The sequence below is a fragment of the Sciurus vulgaris genome (genome assembly GCF_902686455.1).
Source record: "Sciurus vulgaris genome assembly, chromosome: 8".
NCBI classification, from domain to species: Eukaryota; Metazoa; Chordata; class Mammalia; order Rodentia; family Sciuridae; genus Sciurus; species Sciurus vulgaris.
In genome coordinates, this window is record NC_136468.1 from 90,565,553 (window position 1) to 90,584,212 (window position 18,660).

Below are 18,660 nucleotides of genomic sequence, written 5' to 3' on the forward strand. Positions count from 1 at the left end.
GCACAGGGTTCATTTTGGAATGACAAAATCTGAATCTAGATAGAGGTCATGTTGCAGAAAATTGTGAATGCATGGAATGCCACTGAATTATAATCTAAAATGGTTAAAGTGATAAATTTTATGTATGTGTATCTTACCACAAAAAAAAAATTAAAGAAACTTTTTTCTCAGGTGTGGGGGGCATAGACATAGTTGTGCTATATTCTATCACTTGCCAGCTGTGTGACCTTGAACAAGTTACTTAAACTCTCAGTTCCCTTTGCCTCATCTGTAAAATGGAGATAATTATAACAGTATCTACCTCGAAGGGCTATAAATCTTCAATGAGTTGAAATATGCAAAGTGCACAGTGCCTGTAGTAAACATACTGTAGATATTTGTGTTATACATTTAACCCGGTATTCTCAACCCCGAAGAATTCTACCTCCGTGGTGGTATTTGGCAATGTTTGCAGACGTTCCATGACCCCTGGGGGTGGCATCTATGTGTAGTGGCAAGAGCTGCTACTGAACCCCTTAGGATGCATGGAACAGCCCTCACAACGAAGAATTGCCCAGCCCCAAATGTCAGCAGTTCCAGGAGAATCCCTGATTTAAACAGAACATGTACAGAAATGTACTTCATCTCATGAATGTATAGATAAAAATAGGTCAGATGGAAATGTCTGTTAGGAAAAGACTGTCAGGAAAAGTACTCACTGTCCACTGTGTATAGAGAATGCATTCGACATCGCAGAAGATGTAAAGGGAACCTGGATAAAGAAGAGCTCTGTGTAATGTGATCTCCAGGAGGGAAGTCTTCACCAAGAGACTGTTGTAATCATTTTCCTTTAGTAAGAGGGTGACCTGAGGTCATCCACACTACTCACGATCACGCTCCCTCCAACGGAACACTCCAATCCCTGTAGAGAAGGATCTTAGGAGAGCAGTGTGTAGTTCCTTTGCATGTGAATGGGTCTTGTGTGTGGATCAGTTCCATTGAACAAATATCTGAAAAAGAAATCACTGTCACAAATAGGAATAAAAATTATTCATTATAAATAAAGACATAGACATAAAAATATTAAATCTTGTATTCAACCATCCATATGCCAAAAGTAGAAAGGAGTCCCTGTCTGCTTACTCTTCAAAGACCTACATTTTATCAGATTCTGAAACTGTATATTCACGTCATTCGCCTATTTCAAATTGCAAAATTTGTTCTTACCCAACTGACTAACTGGCCAATCATCCAAAGATCTCTTTCTTGGTTTGCTAGCAGTGAAGATTTGAGAAAGAATCCTATTTCTTGTCTCCAATTTTTAACCTTTAGGCCAAACTTTGGAAACCTTTCAAAGGTATGCCAAGTCTCCCTCAGTGACAGCTGTCCTTGAGGATTGGACCCTGGGAAAGAGGGCTAAGGGGTCTGCCAGAGCCCATCAGGAAGGCAGACCCCTGGAGGTTCAGGACTGTAGAAGTGGAGGCATGGGGAGGCCTGTTCCCAAGATGAGGTGGGAGACCCCCTGCCATCAGGCATCTTGGTCTGCTGCCCTCCACAGCTCTGGCTTCCTGGATGTGCAAGTGCTTTCCAGAACCTTGTATTTATCCAGTGTCTGCCATAACAAGGGCTCTTATTTGACATTGTTGCCTAATAACGGGAAACAAAGGCAAAAGAGGCATAGGCATGACACAAAGGGCTCTCAGTGTGACAGGGGAATAAGACCAGTTATAAATCACTGCCACACAAAACAGCAACAAACACAATCAGGGAAAAAAAAAAAATGGATAAAATTTTCCTATAGCTATGGGGTTTCAGAGGACAGTTTTTACTCCAGGGGGGAATTTGGAAGGGAGGCATGTGAATGTTGGTGAAAAGGTAGACATGTTGAAATGATCCTGGAATATTCTAAAGGACAGAGACAACTTCCAAAGTGAGAAGTCGAGCAGATCAGAAATGAGTTTTTGTTGGATATGTGTAGGGAAATAAGATGAGCTGGATATATTGGAACCAGCTCATGAAAACCCTGCAATGCAGGATGACTTTAATCCACAGAGAAGCCTGGAATTTTATGACCAGATGGGGAGGGCTGAGTGGATTAAGCGAGGTTGTGCTGCTGTGTGTAAGATGAACTGGAATGATAACCAGGTTATTGTGGGGTGAGAAAGATAAAGAGTGGGTAGATGTGATCACTGTTTCAGATGAAGCATCTGGCAGGGCGTGGTGGCAGGACGTGGCAGGCAGCACATCATTATACTCAGACAGCAGGGCACAGTGTTTAGGAGCTTGGACGCTGGATACAGGTGCTTGGTTATCTAGTCCTGACTCTGTTGCTGCATGTCCTTGGCAAATTATTTTACCTCTCAATGCCTCAATCTCTTCATCCATCAAATGGGGATAAACGTCTTGCTCCTCACACCCACGTGCTGAAGATTAAATGAGTCAGTGTGTATAATACATTCCAAGCATCATCTGGCATAGCCTGAGTTATCATGGTCAATATAAAACATGGCTGTCATTATTGTTGAAGGTAACAGAAGATGAAATGGGACCTTCTGTCCCCAGTTGAAATGATGGTGACATATGGGAATACAGAATTATACAAGGAAAGGATTGCTGTTTTGTTACCCTCCACAAGGCTATGTGGGGGCTCTGCTGAGATGTGGGATCATGTCTTGGTAGAGAACAGGATAAAATTCATGAACTGTCCACTTCCATAATGGTTCTTCTTACTTTCTAAGTTTCCAAAGTACTGATTTTCTTTTTTTTTTTTTTTCTTTCAGTACCAGGATTCCAACTAGGGGGCATTTAACCACTGAGCCACATCCCTAGCCCTTTTCATATTTTATTTAGAGACAGGGTCTCACTGAGTTGCTTAGCACCTCACTGAGTTGCTGAGGCTGACTTTGAACTCAGGATCCTCCTGCCTCAGCCTCCCAGGCTGCTGGGATTACAGGCGTGCACCACCACGCCTGGCTCCAAAGTACTGATTTTGCTGTCCGGCATTAGCTGTGTTAAAGTTCACCAGTGGATAGGATACTCCCAAAACATGACAATTTCCTCACTTCTATTAATGGAGAGACCCAGAACCAAAAACTATGGTCTCATAGGAGGCCATCAAACAGACGATGCTTTTAAGAGCATACAGGACTTTTGGAGAGGCTGTGGCACTAACAGAATGAGCATTGAGGATGTTTTATCTAAAAGAAAAATCATTGTGATGGTTTGGTTTTAGTTAAGGAATACTGTCTTATCTGTGTGGGTTCGAGGGGGTTGTGGGAAGGAGGAGAGAGGAGAAACAGGGCAGAAACCTGCAGCAACACATCTTGCTTTTTATTTCTTTAACTTTGATTGTAGAACTCAGAGCTGAAATGCTTTGCTCTTCTTCCATACCCCAATCAGTGCTCAGATTGTTCCAATTTAATGCATGCATAAGAATAAAGATGAAGCTTTCAAGTGCTGGGGTAGATTTGGCAAAAGGAGATGAGGCTTTATCCCTGTAAGATTAAACAATCATCAGGGTTAAAGGTTTAATCTGCTGGAGTTCAGCCCAGGATGGGGTTCAGAGACCCAGAATAATTGGATACAGCCTCAGACTTTGAACATCAGAGCTAGTTGGGGTGTATGTGTGTGAGAGAATGAGCGAGGGGGCGGGGATGGGGGGATGTGCTATTAAGTAGGAGAGGTTTCTCCTTTTCAATGTGCTGGGGCAGGACAAGTAAAGCTGCCTGCCCTTGCCTCCTGATCCTCAGTGCTAACTGGACGCCGCTTCTGGGGTTGCTGCACACGTGAATGTGTGCTATTGTTCCAGGCACACGCTGGCCTTAAGACATAGCACAAAACAGGCCTGTCCTTATTCAGAAGCAGAGCCCCCTCCATCACTCAAACCGGCCCTTCCAGGTCACATGCCGGAGGCCTCTGCAGACAGGACGCAGCTGCCTCAAATCTGCTGCCTAACATTAGCCGCAGTTGGAAAACCCTGACAGCACAAAGCTTCCCAGGCTCTGCAGGGAAACTAGAAAGATCTGAGATCCAGGCACTATGTTCTCCCAGGAACTGTGGCTGGAAAATGAGAAAAAGTGCGCTGTGGTTCGGAAGTCTAAGCAAGGCAGGAAACGCCAAGAGCTGCTGGCTGTGGCGTTGGGGGTGAAGGTGGGAGTCAAAGGCGGCTTGCTTTGGCCCCCTCTCAAACTCTTTGCCTGTTCGCAGATCTCCTCCCTGGTTCGAAGGGCTGCCCTCACACACAACGACAACCACTTCAACTATGAGAAGACACACAACTTCAAGGTAAGCCTCTGCATCCTTTCTTTGTCACACCAGAGCAGGTAGCGAGGGTCCATTTGTGGTTTCCATCCGGTCTGTTGTGGTCATGTCAGGAGATAAGAAAATTCCTTTGTTTTCACGTTGACCTCCATACTTAACACTTGCGTTGTATCAAATCAAACTGGAGGCCTCAGAAAGCAGTTTGCTTGATGCTTTTGCCTGGAAACACCTATTTGTGTATTGACTGAGTTCTGGAGAACCAGACCCATTTCCTCTTCATCTTCCCGTATCCAGTGAAAAAAAAAAAACAGAGCATGCCCACTCTGGGCTTAGAGATGTTCTGGTGGAAGCTGAGCAGTACTTTTCCACTCTGAGTAGCAGTAAAGAAACGTGCTATCTCTGAGCAAGTGAAAACAGTTGCCATTTCACATTTCATGTTTTGTCTTTTGTTTTCAGCTAACTCCCTCTGTTTCTGTGTAGCCAGCTGTGAAAGCAAATGATGAGGAGAGATATCAGCCAGTTGCTTTGTGTGTGCTCTGGGTGCAGGGCCACCCTCCTTGCCTGGCCTGGCCAAGCTGTGTTCTGCTGCCCAGACCAAACAAAGATAGGGAAGCCTGGCAAGCTCCAAAGTGAATTTTCCCACGTGTATTTATAAACGAGAGTAACTGTCATCTCCATTTTAGACCAGCACTTGCAGATATGACCTGCCATCAGAAAATTATGGCCTATTTCTTTTATTGTGTTGTCCAAAAAGGGAATCTGATGCCACATTGCCTAGCTTGAGACGCTGCTGAGAGACAGGAGAGAGTTAGAAATTTTCCCCAGCAGATGAGCTGACAATTTAGAAGTTGGAGAGATTGAAGGTGAAGGATCCAGAAAGAAGAAAATAGGCAGGAGAAAGAAAATGTGATTTGCCTTCTTTTTAAAATTCTGAGTTCCTTTAGTGCCAGTGGCCCTAGTGACTTTTGGAACTAGATTACCTTTGGTCAGAGGTGACAAGGGAAACCAATTTTCTCTTCTAGCTTGCCGCTCTTTCACCAGAACCAACGTGTGTCTATGAAATAATAGATGTTTGTGTGAGTTTGTTGTGTTTTTCTGCTTCTGTTTTTAGAAGACAAATGGCTCAGACATTTGCATGCTATCATTGAACTGAGGAATGGAATTATTCAGCCCTACATATTTAGCATTAGGGTGAAGAATTGTATTATATAGGTTTTCTTCCATGCCACCACTCTTAGTAGTTCTCCCAATGCTGAACGGTGACAGGTCTAATTTGGATCAAAGAAAGTCTATGTTTTTTTTTTTTTTTTCTTCCTGTTTTCTATTTTAACCTTCATTACTTTTCTGCCTTAAGAACGTGTTTTTCTGACTTTTGGCAGAAATCCCTGGTTTGGGGCATCCTGTGGATATGCTACCGTGGAAGAGAGAGTGGATCTTCTTGAACTTATAAATGCTTTTCCTTCCTCTCAAAAATTCCAATTATATTGGCTTTAAGATACTATTGGAATTATGCCCTACCACAATGTCTTTATGGATTAGCCTCTCCATGTATGTACTGTGTCTGAGCTTATGTTAAAAATGCACACACATATTTAGTTGATTGATACCTTCAAAGCAAAATCAGTCTTTCTAATCTTACATCTCTGAATGAAAATTTACTCTTCAGACATGTTAAAACAAAAAGACAGTGAATCTTATTTCTTAAGTAGTATTGTTGCTTCCTGATACATTAAATTGCACTGAGAAACACCAGTTTTGTAAATGTTCACTTAAAAATTCAGTATCTCTTCAGTGTGGCCCCTTCTAACTTTCAGCTATTGAGACAAAGACAGGGAAGAGACAGTGTATTCAAGAGAGGGGTACAAAAGCCAGACAGGAACGTGTCTCTCCTGTGTTTTAAATAGACATCTTTGAAACCTAACAGACCCTAGAGTAGTGGCGGCAGTTGATTGTGGCTTTCAATGGTACTGTTCATGCCACTGTCCTTAAGAATGAGTGGCCAGGGCTGGAGGAGGCGTTCCCACTGTCCTTCCTTGCCCCTTGCCCTCTCTGCACCCCCAATGAACTGTAAATGGAAACTTTGCATCGTCTTTTGAAGAACATTCCAAAAGCAGCTTTGTGCTATAAATACAGCAGTGAGCTTTTAGTAACAAGCCACCAACTGAGAAAGAAATCTCTTATCAAAGTCTGTACTGTCTGCTTGGAATTTCTGTTTTTAAACCTTAATTTTACACTAGCTGTTTCTTTATGTTGACTTCTAATAGATTTTATTCTGAAACTTTCTTGATTTATAATTCGCATTAGTATTTGAGAATATTGGGTACATGGCATAGAGTAAGTATTCAATAAAAAGAATAAATAATCACATTCTCATGTTTATCAGCAAACAGGCTTTGTTTGCTCCGGTCTGCGTTCCTGTCTAAGATTCACATCTGCCAGGAAAATTGACACTTCACCCCATAACAAGATTTTTTTCCCCTGTCAGGTCTATTCCATAAAAATTCCTCTTCCTTACTCCACCCAGGAACTTTGTCAAGAGGAATGAACAGAAGCCCTAAACACTAAACAGGCTAGGAATCTTGCTACATCCTCTCAGAAAGCTCTTAACCACGGTCCCTGACTACATATACCCATCTACTGTGCCTGCTTTCAAGCAAACCTATCTAGGAAAAGCCAAAAGGGAGTCAGAACAAAAGCTTTGGAATCAAATTACAGTGACGCCTCCCAGCATACAATAATTATGTACTTTTTCAACATTGTATGCTGATGCAATTTTTGTTCATTTAAAGCCTGAGTTTTCTAGGATTATTCACACCTCTTTGGCATGAAGAAGTATTTATTTAAAGAATGGCAAATTTAACAAACTCCACTCTAAAATGAAAATTGTTTATCCAGAGAAAATCACTGTAATTTAACACATTTTAGTTTATGTTTTTAATTAAATGTAACTTAAAATTCTATTTCTTATTGATACATTATAATTATACATAATAGTGGGATTCATTAAGCCATATTGATACAAGCACATAACATCATTTGCTCAGTCTCATTTCCCAGTATCTTCCCTTTTCCTCTTCTTCTCCTCCCTTCCTCTGATCTGCTTACTCCGTTCTATCCATCTCCTTCCTCCTTTATTATTATTAGTAGTAGTCATAATAGTAGTAGTAGTACCAGGGACTGAACCCAGGGATGCTTAAGCACTGAGCCACATCCCCAGCCCTTTTTTAAAAAAATATTTTTTTTATTGTTTAGTAGTAGATGGACACAATACCTTTATTTTTTTTTTATTTATTTTTATGTGGTATTGGGGATCGAACTCAGTGCCTCACACATGCTAGGCAAGTGTGCTACCACTGAACTATAACCCCCAGCCCTCTCATCCCTTTTAAAATTTTTAATTAGAGACAGGGTCTTGCTGAGTTGCTTAGTGTCTCACTAAGTTGCTGAGGTTGGCTTTGAATTTGCCATCCTCCTGCCTCAGCCTCCTGAGCCACTGGGATGACAGGCATGTGCTACCATACCTGGCCTGTTTTTTTTTTAAATTAATGTGTTATAATTATATAAGCATGGTATAATTACATGGACTTAGCTCATTTTATCTAGTTGACTGAAAGAGGTACTCACAACTGGTATAGCCTCTCTTCCTTTATTTTTTATTTTATTTATTTATTTATTTATTTTTTTATATGCTGGGAATCAAACCAAGGTGCTCACATATACTAGGCAAGTGCTGTGCTACTGAACCACACCCCAGAACTCCAGAATAGTCTCTCTAATAGCACCTTGTGGCTGAATTCTAAAACTCAAGCCCCAGAACCCCTAATATCTGGACAGCCATCCTTCTCTCTCATGTTTAGAACATGGTGAGGTTGTCATAGGTGGCTTTAGCACTTCTGGCCACATGATCTTTGGACAAAGCACTTGGTTCCCTTGGCCTCAACTTCCTCATCTATAAAATGAGAATGTTGTGAGGTTTAATGAATACACATGAAGCACTTATGAGCTCCAGCTCCTTATAATAAGTATTCATTTGTTGTTAACCTTTGTTGTTATTTTATTATTCATCTGTTTGTATCTCTCACTTGTGCCTTTTGTTTAGTTTTCTCTGTATTTGTCACTTTTTACCCTCACTTCTTCACACCCCTCTTTCTTCCTCTCTTGCAAATAGATGTAATAGAAAATGAAATAAAGTCCAATGATGGTTATTTCTTTGAATGTATTTTATCATCTAGCCAGTACTGGTTTATGTTCCTCCTTTGTTTAAGAAGTAGATGACTGATCTAGATTTTTTAGATTTAGATGTCATGCATGTTTTCCCCCAGTTTTTAAAAAGTCTTTATATCTCTGGGACTCTATTAATTTTTTTATCACTTTCATAACAAATGAGTGAAATCTCAGTGGCTTAAAAACCACAAAAATTTATTTTCTCACAGTTTTGGAGAAACCAAGGCATGGGCAGGGCTGGTCCCTTCTGGAGTCTCTGAGACAGTCTCCTGCCTTTTTCCTACCTTGTGTTTGTTCAATGTCCTTGCAGGTCCTTTGGCTTCTAGGTACGTCACTGCAGTCTCTGACACCATCTTTGTACCACCCATTTCTCTGTGTGTTTCTGCAGGTTTGATCCTCAGTCATTGGATTTAGGGCTCACCCAATCCAGAAGGATCTTATCTTAATTGTGTCTTCACTCACCTTATTTCCAAAAGGCCACATTTGCAGTGACCAGGGTTAAGACTTGACCATACCTTTCTGGGGCATGGATGCCACCCATTACAAAACTAGTATTTTCAAGGGCCTTCATAGGAGGAATCTCTAGCCTCATCCTAAAGGGTACATCACTGGTGCTATAAGTTAGAATTCAAAATTGCATTGAGGGTTTTCATGTTTACTAGAAATGGTCTTTAGATGTAATCTAATGACTTTTAAATGTCAATGCTGTGGTCTAAGCACCACTACTAATTTCTGTGGCCTGAGATTTAATTTCTTTAAAGAGAAGTTTTCATTGATTTTTTTTTTTTTTTTTAATACATGCTTCAGTACCTTGACAGAAAGTGATTTAGCCATTCCTGGTCTCTTATCTTTATTAAGCATTTCTTCACAAGAAATATTACCGTAAGGGCATAAAAATCTTTAAAATAACTGGTGACTTTCCTATACCGTGGCTAGTTAGAAGTATCTATTTGCTATGACTGACTCATATTCAGAGTATATACTTTATAATCAAAGCTATGATTAGTTACTGGCTTACATTAATATGTGGCCAGATAAGACTGGCTACACGTGGTTAGATAGGACTGGGTCCCCCATTAGTGGGACTTAGTTCAAAATGAAATTGTGGGGTCCCTTGTTAAAATATTATTAGGAATTTCAAGACAGTGACAACAGAGCATTTGACCAAGTATGGGCCCTTTTTAGTGCAGGGTCCTATCCAGCTACTCAGGGCACACTCTGGAGACTCCAGTCCTGTGTTTATATGTGGAGAACAGGAGTCACAGAGATGAGTTTCCAGGAGAACTCAAAGAACAGGTTACTCCATGTTGCAGGATCCTGTGGAGGAAGCAGGGCAACTGCTCTTCCATCCTTAACAGTCAGGCTCCTGGAGGAGGTGGGAAGACAGCACAGCCCTGAATAAAGAAAAATTCTTGAGTTATACAGAGGGAAGGGCATTCTGAGCACTGCTAACACATGAGTGAAAACCTGGAGTCAGAAATGAGCCAGGAGTGAGCCAGGGAGGAGACTGGGGCAGTGGTGGCGTCTAAGGACTCCACAGCGCCCACAGAGGCCTCTGAGCTGGCCCCTCCACCCAGCCTGTCCCCAGTGTCTGCATCACTCTGCTTACTCTCTTCTTCCACCCAGGGACATCCAGAACACCTATCCCTCCTCCCCACATGGAATAGGGATGGAGAGAGGAAAGTTCTCAAGGTCAAGTGGAACCACCCTACCCTGTGTTCACTTCCCCCATCGGCCCCTTTTTCTTCCCACCCCTCTCTAACTGCACTGCCACTTACCCTGGTCACTGGCTGATGTACACATTACATTTCCCTAGTCACATGGACACTCCCCCCACTCCCACAGAAGGGATTTCCGCCTGGTTCCTGACTGTAAAAACTCCAGGGCGGAGCAGGGCCTGGCCCCAGTAGGCTGGCTGCTCGTAGGCAGAGCTCATGAGCCTGTCTACCCACAGGGGCAACTTTCAAGCCTCCTTCCTCACTCCCCACCCCAGTACACCCCCCACTTGTAGCCTGTGTGTTATATGCACTTGTGTTCATTGCACTTATGTCTTTTCAGGTAGCAGGCCCTTTCCAGAGTCATCAGACTGTGCCGTGGACAGAGAGACCCCCTTAGGAAAGGTCAGGCCAGCTGGTGCCCTCCATTTGGCCAAGGATGCTAGCGTGCAGTGCTACCAGTGTTTTATAGTGAAGGCCACGTGCCCCAGTTTACTCCTGTTGCCCCAGTGTTCTGCATGGTGACCCTCAGAAGTGTTCTCATCAGGACATAAGTGAAATAGTTCCCTTACTCACCTTTTTCTGTCCCCCACTCTACCAGCAGCATCCTGCTTCCCTAGTACACCCTATCTTGTGTGTTCTTGTAGCATACTCCCCCGATGCTCACCATTCCATAATATTCCTGGGAGCCAGACTAGAAGTTCATGAGGCTAAGAATGTGTCACAGTGTACTGTTAATGCACCTGTCCAGCATATGGCAGTTCATCCCAATTTGGGTTTCATGGCTCATTTATAATTTCTATGTCTACTATTGGTCTTTGCAATCTTTCTTTTTTTTTTTTTTTTTTTTTTTCCAGTTGGAAGTACATTCTAAGCAAGCACTCTACCTCTGAGCTACAACCCCAGCCTCAGTCTTGGAGTTCTTTTTCTGGGGGGTGAGAGAGGAGCATTGTTTACCAGGAATTGAACTTAGGGGCACGTGACCACTGAGCCACATCCCCAGCACTATTTTATATTTTATTTAGAGACAAGTCTCACTGAGTTGCTTAGTGCCTTGCTGTTGCTGAGGCTGGCTTTGAACTCTCGATCCTCCTGCGTTAGCCCCCGCAGCTGCTGGGATTACAGGCGTGTGCCACTGCTCCAGCTCAGTCTTGGCATTCTCATCAGTATAATGGCCATTTGCTTGGGGCAATCCTGTGCTCCTGGGGAGTACGGACCAGGGAATATTGCATCTACACATTGGCCTACCCAGAAAGCAGCTTCAGAAATGGTTGTGGGCTTTTATGTGTGTTTTGTCTAATCATCAGAACAAGCTGTTTTGGTAGAAGTGAGTCTGAGAGCAGTGATGGAAAAGAAAGACAAAATCAATCACCTTGAATATGAAATGAGTGACTCCAAGTGAGACTAGAATAAACAGGCTCAGAAATGGTCTTTGTAAAGGAAATGTGGTTCCTGCTCCTAAGTGCTATGAAGAGGAGTTGTTTTTATCTACACCCTACTATGGCCTGGCTCCACCACTATAATTATTAGAAACCCTATTTTCAAGTAATAGGACCCCTGGAAACTCTTCAGTTAAAAAGGAGGTTATTACCCAGGAGGGGCTCACAGAGCCCCAGGGACTACCACCAAGCAGAGGGAGAAATGAGAACTCCTCCTTCTCTCCCTCCCCCTCTGTTTTCCCTCCTCCTCCCCCTTTTTTTCTCCTTCCTCCCCTCCTTTTCTCACCATTTCAGAAGTTTTTCATGGTCATCTATCTCCATTGCTTTTGGGGCCTGTGGCGAGGCAGAACATCATGGTGGGAGCAGGGTATGGAGCAAAATTGCTCATATCCCGGCAGCTGGGAAACAGAAAGAAAAAGAGAGCTTGGGGCCCCAACATTCCCTTCAAGGACACGTCCCCTTCAAGGACCTACCTCCTTCTAACTAGGTCCCACCACCTCCCAATAGCACCATCCCTGGGAACTGAGTAGTTAACATGTGGGCTTTCAGAGGACATTTAAGATACAAACCATGACAGTACATGCTTAGCTTAAAAAGAGCTTGTTCGTGAAAATGACAACTTAATTAATCTGTTGGGTTTGAGACCCAACAGTAGAATGCCTTTATCCAAAGGAACTCCATTCACAGCAGGGATTTCAAGCATGTGCAGAAAGGATTTTTAGAGAAGGGTCTCACATAGGCAGTGGTGTACTCTACCTGCAAGGGCCTGACTCAAAGCTTCTCTTTGACCTTCTTGGTTGGTCTGTATGTACGTATAAGGACACTGTCCTCACTATCATTGTAGCTCCTTTACAAACCAGCAGAGCTCAGTGGAAGAGAAAGGGCTTTGATATAAGCTCTGCTGGGACACCTGGCTTAGGCCACACACCAGGGACGTGACTTGCTCAAGCTACTCACAGATGCCAATCATCCACTAAAGAGTCATCTTACCAAGTGCTTAGCTCTTATTAATTTTGTATAGAGTTTGTTTTGGTCCAAAAAACACCATAATTCAAAGGGACTATTCTAAATGAGTAAATACTGTTTCTGGAATTTTCAGTCCAGAGAAAGATGACTTTTGTGTTTTACTGGGGGTGGGGGTAGAGCAAGCACCAGTGGCCATTATACATATCAGTTGGGTCTTTTGAAAGGTTCTCAGAAAAGGAAACTATTTCACCTTTCATTCTTTTACTCAACAAATATGGACTGAGGGCTGATATATACCAGGTACAAGAAAGACAGTGACAATGAAAGAACAAGACTCTTCTCCACTGAAGGACTTGCATACAGGGTCATTCCCCCTCTTCCCCCTGGGAACATTTGCAATGTCTGGAGACATTCGTTTTATTCTCACACTGAGGGTGTACCAGTGGCATCCAGGAGAGGCTGGGGTACAGCTAAACATCCCATAACACCCAGGACAGCCCCCACAACAAACAGTTACTCAGCCTCACATCACTAGCACTGAGGTTGAGAAGCCTCCCCCCTCCCCTGCACCCCATGCTCAATGGGGAACCACAGGAGGTTTTTGAACAAGGCTGTGTCAAAGAATGTGGGTGCTGATATCCTCATGAACTAGAGAGATTAGATAGTGAGATTATCTCACTTTATGCAATGAGATTCCCAAAAAGCTTTGTGGCAGTTGATGTTTGAGAAATTCAATCCCATTTATTTATTTGACGATGCTTTTATTTTTCATAATTGACTGGACCCATTCATGCATCTCAACAAGCATCTGGGACACCACCCCTTCATATTTATGATGTCAATTACTGCCCTATACCTTTAGACCAATTTGCTGAGTCCAGCCTCCCAGAAACCATAGCAGGGCTGGTAACTTACTAACAGTTTGTCCAAAGTAGCTTTGTCAAACAAGACTAGGTTATTGAGTTTTCTGCAAACTTTGCCTTTGGACCACATCCTGAATCTTATTTTAAATGCACTACAGCAGCTGGTAATAGAAAAATCCAGAGATCCGTGGTGCGGGAGTTGAGAACCTCTCCTGCAGCATCTGCTCAGCAGGCCTCCTAGAGGGGATTACAGATTTCTCTATGGCAGTCTCTGTTGCTGTGTTCTTCCATCTGAAAAGGTTCACTTCAAGGTCAAGTCAGTCCTTCATCGGATCTTGCAAGAGGGGAAAGTCCAAAGTTTAATTTAATTTCTCACATGAGTTAAATGTCACATGATTACAGGAACTAGAGTAAATTATAGAAAAAAATCCTTAGCAGAAAACTAGAGACTTTCACTGAACTGACCTTCTGGGTGACTGAGAATAAGATACCAAAACTCCCTACCCTCATTTAACACTGGTAAGGAGCTGGAATAGACCCCAGACCTTCCTCTAGACCCCCAATAGCTAGGATTACAGATGTGTACCACCATACCCATTCCCCACCCCCCCTTTTTTAATACTTTTTTTAGTTGTCAATGGACCTTTATTTTATTTATTTATATGTGGTGCTGAGAATTGAACCCAGTGCCTCACGCATGCTGGGCAAGTGCTCTATCGTTGAGCCACAACCCTAGTCCCCCATTCCCTTCTTAATATCAATAATAAAAGTGATAGTTTGGTTCTATTCTATACCAGTGATTCTCAATCAAGCTTACTTTGTCATCTCCAGGGGACATTTGGCAATGTCTAAATATTTATGGTTTATCCCCAATGAGGATTGCTACTGGTATCTAGCGAGTAACAGCCAGGGATGCTGCACAACATCCCACAATGCATAAGATAGTTGCTTCCCCAAAACAAATAATTTTCAAGCCCAACATATTAATGGTGATAAGGCTGATAAACCCCAATATAAATTGATGATCAGAAGCAAATCTTCTCAACTACAGCACATGATAAATACCACTTTCTTACAACTAGATCCTGAGCCAAGCTAATTGTACATTTGAGAGGTGTTTACACTGGTCCATTAAAACATATTTGTTATAAAATCACTAGAGAATCCTGCCTTCCAGACTGAGCAGATGTGAGACAAATAACATCCTGTTCATTTAGTAAGGGCCAAGCCAGGGGCTACTTGCTACACGCCTGGGATTTTTCTTGACAGTTCTGCTGGCTCTAGTTTGTATTAAGTGGCAATTCCTGGGTCATTTATAAAACATGCCTTATCTCCTGTAATGCCATCTTTTTTGTTTAGTGTGGGTTTTGAATTCCAGGCAAACCATGCCCAGTATAATAGTCTTGGACAGACATTCTTCCTGTCTGGAGTATTTTCTTCCTGTCTAGAGTATTTTAGTTACTGCCCTAAAGTTTGCAGAATGTTCTCTCTCCAAAAAGATATTCTTGAAAATCAATAAACTACTGAGAATGGAAAAAGCCGATTAGTGACTTTTAAGATATGCAGTGTTTTATTAAGAGAGTAGCCAAATAAGTCAACCCCAAATGAAATGGACTCTGAGTGCCCTTAGCATTCACATGTAATCTATATTGTAGAGATTGTCCTCATGGATCCAAAAGAAAAGTGAACAATATATTGGCCATGAAAATAAACAGTAGCCCATCCCAAAAAGGAAATTAGGCAGTGGGCCTAAAATAATGTTTAGCTAAGTTCACATTCCTCTTCTGTTCCCATTCCATTTTATTTCTGTGGGACTGAGGGGGTCACTGGAGTATTTGGCTAGTCTGCAATGTCTACCTGCATCTGTTTGGCTGGAGAAATGAGATCAAAGGCAGTGGGGATATCTTCAGGGAAAGCATGTGGGTAAATATGAGCAGAGCAAATAAGCATTGACTGCAATTTTGATGTGCTCAATTATTTTTTAAAATATTGACAAAACATCTGTGGTTACATATCCAGCATTTCCTGAAGCAGTCAGTAGGTCAGCTTCTTTTTTATCCACATTCTTGTCTAACTGCAGTGAACATTGCAACTACCCTCCTAATTTCTAAATTTCTAACTATTTTATTTCCCCCCAAGGCATGAGAATATTTCCCATGAGGGTACTTTATCCACTGGAGATATTTCAGAGAAGAGCATTATATCACCCCTCTTTTTGCACCACCTATAAGAAAAAAGTACCTTTCCCCCAAAACAAAGCAAACTGTCTTTGGGTCTCAGTTATGCTATTTCCTCCTTTCAGAATGCTCCCTCCAAGTCATCTTGCTACCCAGTCAACTCTGTTGCTTCCCTGCCAGCTTATCTTTCCCAGTGTAGTGAACTTCTATCCATCCTTCAAAACTCAGTTTAAAACCACTTTCCCCAACTTTCTCAGAAGAATTTATATTCTCTCCATTCTCCTACCACAGGATCTCTGACATGCTCTGTTGTCACTAATATGATTAAGTTGCCTCTTTATTCTTGTAGATAATGAGATCCTTAAGTGCAGGGAGTTGTTGCTCCTTGGATCTCTTTCAACTTCATCTGCCCAAGGACTAAAATAGGGTCAGATTCAAAAAGTGTCATGTAAGTATCGAATAAGTGAGGGAATAATGAGACAATGCAAAGGTGCATAGTGAATGAAATGGGAAATAAGTCATCTCTCTGACATCCTTCCCCGATTAATTTCAAAGCTTTTCCTAAGACATACCAAGTGTCCATTTATGAGTGATTTGGTCTCATGAACCATTGGTACCAAATGTATTGTATCAAACATGCTGGAGTTTGACAATCTATTATTATTTATATGTTAAAATACAGTAATATGAGGCTGGGGTTGTGGCTCACTGGTTGAGTGCTTGCCTAGTACATGTGAGGCACTGGGTTTGATTCTCAGCACCACATATAAATAAATGAAAACAATAAAGATCTATCAAAATCTAAAAAATATTTTTAAAAAATACAATAATATGCTCTCAATGCTTTTGTGCATGTTGAAGCTTGATTTGTTGTCAGCTTATATAAATGTTCTGTGTGTTTTGGAGGAGCGTGCATTCTTTGGTTGCATATGAAGTCCCTTTCCTATTTGTAGATTTGTCAGTTTCTCCACGTAATTCAATATTTGCCATATGTTTTTTGAGATCATGTAGTCACATACATATAAATTAAGTTAATATATCTTTCTGATTTAAAAAATATCTAATTATAATCATCTTTATTACTAATGTATATATTTTAGGTCTATTTTGGGTTTCTGTTGGCTAGCATTTGCATTTGCTTTTTACTTCCTACATTTCTCTCAATTACGTTTTGAGTATGTTTCTTAAAAAGATTTTTAAGGATCTAATAATGTATCTTTGTTGAGTTTGAGTCATTTTTATTTATTGTGATTAGAGAACTATAAGGATTTTAAAAATACATTCATTCTGCTTTTTTACTGCTTCTTTTTTCTTCTTTTTTGCTTTTAATTGACTTGATCAAATCTATCCTTTTTCCCTTGTGGGTTTTTTAAAAATTTATGCATTCTGGGGCTGGGGGTATAGCTCAGTTGGTAGAGTGCTTGCCTCATATGCACAAGGCCCTGGGTTCAATCCCCAGCACCAAAAAAAAAAAAAAAAAAAATTATGCATTCTGTTTCACTCTTTTGGGGCACACTAAAATTTGTAAAATATGCATAATTGACTTAAAATATCCTTCAGTTTACTAATAGCTCTTCTTTCACCCCTAATTACAAGGACCTTAGGAAGTTTTACCTCCCCTCATCCTCTTCAATATTTATGTCGTTTTTCACTGTTTATGAGTCCCCTAAAATTAGTCATTTGTTATTATCATTTTATGCAGGAAAACTTGATTAGACTGTTTTTTCTGCTTACCATTGCTTCTTGAATCCTGCTCCTTCTTCTTGGATTCCATTTGCTTCTCATGGATCATATCCTTTAGTAAGTCTTTGTGTGAGGATCTGTGAGTGGAAACTCTTGGCACTTGTCTGAACATATCTTTATTTTACCTTTCTCTTGGATGATAATTATCTGGGTGTAAAATTAAACTGGCAAGTGAGATTTAGTGGTGCATGCTTATAGTCCCTTGGGTGGCAGAGGCAGGAGGATCTGTCGCATGAGGCCAGTCTTGGCAACACAGTAAAACCCCATCTCAAAATAAATAAATAAAAAGTTTGGTAGGCAGTATTTTTCTCTGAGCACATCAATGAAGTGTTTCCATAATCGCTAACCTCTTTTTGCTGAGGAAGAGTCTGCCTCCCTCCTAACTGCTGTCCTTTTGCAGGGTTTCCTTATTTTGTAGTATTCTGCAATGTCACCGTAATCTATGTTGATGTCTATTAGTTTTCTTTGTCTTATTTGAGAGTCATTTAGCTTTTTTTTACTCTTCAGGTTCCATGACTTTTACTAATTCTGGAAAATCTTGACTATTTTTCCTTTTGCTTCCCTATCTACCCTAAATTCTACCATCTCTCAACTTTTCAGGATCATCATTTCTTGGCTTATTTTTTCTCTTTTCTGCATCTCCAGTCTCTTATACCTGTCGTGTTAATCCCATCAACAAATCAACATGCCCTAATGTCTTTCACCTAAAAATAAAATAAAATAAAATCTTCCCTTCACAACTTTCCTGAGCAATCTTCTCTCTTTTCTGGAAGTCATGGTCAGAGTTTGCCTGTATATCTCTCCACTTCCTTACTACCCACTTATTCTTCAGTCCCCTTGAATCTGGCTTCTGTCCTCACCAGTCTAAAGAGACTGTTCTTGCTAAGGTTGGTGATGACTTTGTGTAACTGCATCAACATTTAGTGTTTATCTGATTGGACCTTTTTCCAGCATTTGACACGGTGACCCACTCTGTCCCTAATGTACTCTTCACCTCTTGGCTTCTAAAATACTCTACTCTCTTGGTTTTCACTGTCGGAGAACTGAGGGCATGGAGTTGAGCTTTTTTTTCTTTGTTTTCTGCTTCCTATTCCCTAATATGTTTTGTCCCTTAACACAATTTTAAATACCATCTGTATGTCAGGGATAGCCAAATGTATGTCTGTCTTCAGGCCTCAGCTCTCCTCTGAGTCATCAAAGCTGTGTGAATTCCTTCTTGACACTAACACTTGGTATCATAGGAGTATTTAACCTTCATCTTGTCCAAAGCTGATTCTTGACCTTCTCTCCAAAG

General features: G+C 41.4%; 1 protein-coding gene across 2 annotated transcripts in view; it reads left to right on the forward strand.

Moving 5' to 3' along the window:
• The window catches only part of CHN2 (chimerin 2), a 306,404-nt gene that overhangs the window by 268,111 nt on the left and 19,633 nt on the right, over nt 1–18,660 (forward strand). For both annotated transcript variants that reach the window (XM_079152566.1, XM_079152567.1), the window contains one exon: nt 4,186–4,263. In XM_079152566.1, coding sequence (XP_079008692.1) covers nt 4,186–4,263 — 78 coding nt within the window. The remainder of the gene's footprint in view (nt 1–4,185; nt 4,264–18,660) is intronic.